At 36.8% G+C, this 3,622-nt stretch overlaps 2 protein-coding genes across 2 annotated transcripts; both read right to left on the bottom strand.

The window, feature by feature from the left end:
- Positions 1-905: 905 nt before the first annotated feature.
- Positions 906-1,424, bottom strand: LOC143036275 (uncharacterized). Its single transcript, XM_076203523.1, has one exon. The coding sequence runs from the start codon at positions 1,422-1,424 to the stop codon at positions 906-908; it is 519 nt and encodes a 172-aa protein (XP_076059638.1).
- A 15-nt stretch (positions 1,425-1,439) lies between these two features.
- Positions 1,440-3,411, bottom strand: LOC143036274 (zinc finger MYM-type protein 1-like). Its single transcript, XM_076203522.1, has 2 exons — positions 2,957-3,411; positions 1,440-2,667 (listed from the first exon to the last, which is right to left on the bottom strand). The coding sequence occupies exons 1-2, from the start codon at positions 3,409-3,411 to the stop codon at positions 1,440-1,442; spliced, it is 1,683 nt and encodes a 560-aa protein (XP_076059637.1).
- Positions 3,412-3,622: the final 211 nt, after the last annotated feature.

Below are 3,622 nucleotides of genomic sequence, written 5' to 3'. Positions count from 1 at the left end.
ATAAACTTAGCAAAAGCATTTGACTCCGTTCCAAGAAACAAATTATGGAAATGTTTAGTGGAGGAATATGAAATGACAAGCAAACTGCAGAAAACCATAGAAAGTACATATAAGCCGTGTTCGTGCCGTATTAGAACTGGTTATGAGAAAGATGAATTGTTTGATATAACAACAGGAGTGAAACAAGGTAGTGTGTTGTCCCCATAATTATTCATAGCATATATGGATATTATTAAAAAGTATTAAAAGAGAATAAGAGATCAAGGAGAAGGTGATGGAGATATACTAGTGTATGCAGATGGCATTGCCTGATGGAGTAACGACAGATTACAGTTAGAAAGCGCCTTAAATTGTTGGAAAATATGCTTTAATGAGGCGGGGCTAGGCATTAATATTCAGAAGACTGAAATACTAACCATCACAAAAGAAAATTATGACATTGGAGAAATAATGATTGAAATTGAAAATGTTAAAGAAGCACAGTGTGTTATGTATCTGGGAAGCGTATTTACAAAAGATGGATGCAAGAATAGAGAATAGATAATTGAAAGAATATCAAAGTACAGTAGAAGTGTCTGTACCCTGTACCCTATCCTTAAAGATGTAAATGTACCTACGGAGGCAAAGAAAACTATTTTTGAATCAGTTTTGGTATCGATTTTAATGTATGCTGCTGAAAGCTGGACATTAACATCAAGAGACTGGAGCAGAATTCAGTGGGCAGAAATGAAAACGTTAAGAGCAATAGTAAATAAAACCAAAAGAGATCGAATTAGAACTTATGAAATAAGAGAAATTATGGAGTAACATCGATTAGAAGCAAAATAGAAAAGGCACAACTAAGGTGGCTTGGGCACGTGGCTACAATAAAAAACTATTGGTTTCCATGACACACTTCAACAAAATTACAATTCCAATTTCCTAGCTTTTAGACTGGCGAATTTTTCCACTAATTTAGCAAGATCCAAGTTAGAAGCTTCCTCATTCTCTATTGATATAGTAGCTAAACCAACAAGCCTTTGCTGCAGCATTGTTGAGCGCAAGTAAGTTTTAATTAGCTTCAGTTTAGAGAAGCTGCGTTCTCCACTTGCAACGGATACTGGCAAAGTTAATAATATTCTGTGGGCAATCACAACATTTGGTACACTATCTTGCAGTTTTTGCTCAAATATAAAGCAAAGTGCTGCTTGTGGGAGCATGGGTTTCGTCAAGCGCCTTGATACTGCCTTGAGCTCTGAGCATAGGTCTCTTGCATCAATGTCGTGATGCCCATTGTGTGTTAATGACTTTTCTAAATTTTGGCAGTCATGAAGAATATCTGCGTTTGGTGCATTTTTTATTCCATGGATGTCATATAAGAAGCCAAATATTGCTTTGTAGGAATGTAGCTGGTGAAATCTTTCTTCTACTGACTGTATGGTCATGTCAAGAACGCTATTTTAAAATTCTACTTTAGACGTTTGGCTGGGGTCTTCTAGTGATTCCTCGTGTGCTTCATAATCAAATAGACGCTTCTTTCGCCGTTTTCGTGATTGTTTTTTCTCAAATTGTGGCTCTATTTCCAAATCTTGAGCCACCTCTGTAGCATCAACCAGAACTTTTTGAAAACCATCATCACATCTACAGCTCAGAAGGTAGCTTTTTGTTGCTTCCAACTGTTTGGTAGCTGAATTTAAATCAGCATCTTTATCTTGAAAATGCTTGCTGGTAATATTGACTTCAAACAGGATGTTATACCATGTGACAAGTGAAACAACAAACTCATATTTGGAAACAGCATCAGCTAACTCCTTGGCTTCAACCCGGGTCGAACTTCCAGATGACCCTTTAAGGTTTGTGTCTTCATAAATTTCAAGTAAAGCATCATATATGTCAGCAAGATGATATCTGAGGGGTTTAAGAGCATCAATCCGACTTTCCCACCTGGTCTCACTTAAAGGTTTGATGGTTAAGTCTTTCATGATACTGACCAAAACCTGCCATCGATGAGTTGAGATTGAGAAAAAATTATACAGATGTTGTACTATGCCAAAAAAAATTGTAGCTTGAAGACAACATTTGACAGCATCATTCACCACCAAGTTTAATGAGTGTGCACTGCAAGGTACAAAAAAGGCACGTGGATTCATATCAAGCACTCTCTGCTGAACACCGTTGTGTTTTCCTTTCATGTTGCTCCCTTGACCACGTAAATTGTCTATCTGCAACCCCACATTTTGAAGCTCATCCACCAGTGTTTCAGTCATGAAAGCTCCAGTAGTTTCTTTTAATGGAACAAAGCTTAAAAAACTTTCTTTGATGCAAACTTGATGCTGACTAACCTCTGGCTCTTTTTTAATATCTACATATCGAAGAATCGTTGTCAGTTGCTCTATGTGGCTGATATCAGGTGTACAATCTAATATAATTGAGAAATATTTTGCAAGCTTTACTTCGGCCAAAATTTTCTCTTTAATTGCACTTGCCAGCAGTTGTATAAGTTCATTTTGGATCCTTTTTCCCAGATAGTGCACCATAGTCTCTTTGTTTTTAATTCTACGTAAATGTTCATTCATGACTGGATCAAATAAAGCTAGAAATTCAACCAACTTTAAAAAATTTCCATTGTTGGGACTGTAGAGGCTCTCATTTGTTCCTCTAAATGCTAAGTTCTGTACAGCAAGAACCCTAGACAACGCAATTAAACGTTCCAAAAAATTTGCCAGTACTTTTCTTCCTGCTTCAAACTGCTGTTCAATATGATCAATTGGTTTTTCCTTGTTTCAATCGTAGTTCAAGTTCACGCCAGGTTTGATAGTTGTCAATATGTTCCGTGCTTCTTTCATGAACAGAAAGAATTGCTGTGGTATTCTGCCAATCATTAGAACCTTTTTTATGCAGAGAAACGTTAGGTTTGGAGGAAAATAATTTACAGCAAAAACAAAACATAACATCTTTCGAAGTTGAATAAACCAACCAGTCACGGCATACTTCCTCACCATTACTCAGTCTTCTTTTGTAATGTATAGGGGAAAATCTTCTGTTCTTAGAATCCTTGGGGAAGTTGTATGAAGAAATGTGCTGTGGTCCATGTTGTACAAGCAGTTGTCGCAAAACATTATTGCATGTGTCAGGCCAAGTTGCTGGATCTCCACAATTCACATCACTAATTCCAATGTCAGATACAGCAGCAGGTTCAATACCATCAGCTTTTTCTCCAACAGAAGTCTGTGCAACATCTACTTTACAGTCTGTGTTTAAAGTTGCAGTGGGTTCAATATTGGTACTACCTGCTGATTTACCACCATTTTCGCTTGTTTTTTCTCTACTTAGATACTTAAAAAAAGAACCCTCTTGTTTTGCTACTGCCTTTGCTTGTTCTGCTTTGCGTTTGCGATTTTGCGCCCCTGAGGGCTGCTTTCTATTACTCATCTGAAAAGCACAAATTGGGAGGAGTATTATTGTTAATTCCTATTAGACAAATCTTAATAAATATCAATTAATGCATTCCATTGGAGTATATACCGTATAGAGAGTTTAGATATATTCCTCTTTAGGGTTCATTCCTTTTCATATAAGGGTTAAACACACTAGGCCTAGTTCACCACCACAACCATATATATTCATGTTAATAGTAATATAC

This window comes from Oratosquilla oratoria, chromosome 20 (assembly GCF_046742065.1).
Source record: "Oratosquilla oratoria isolate Oo_2021 chromosome 20, ASM4674206v1, whole genome shotgun sequence".
NCBI lineage: Eukaryota > Metazoa > Arthropoda > Malacostraca > Stomatopoda > Squillidae > Oratosquilla > Oratosquilla oratoria.
The sequence above is the reverse complement of the archived record's forward strand: the minus strand, read 5'-3'. Positions and strand labels throughout refer to the sequence as shown.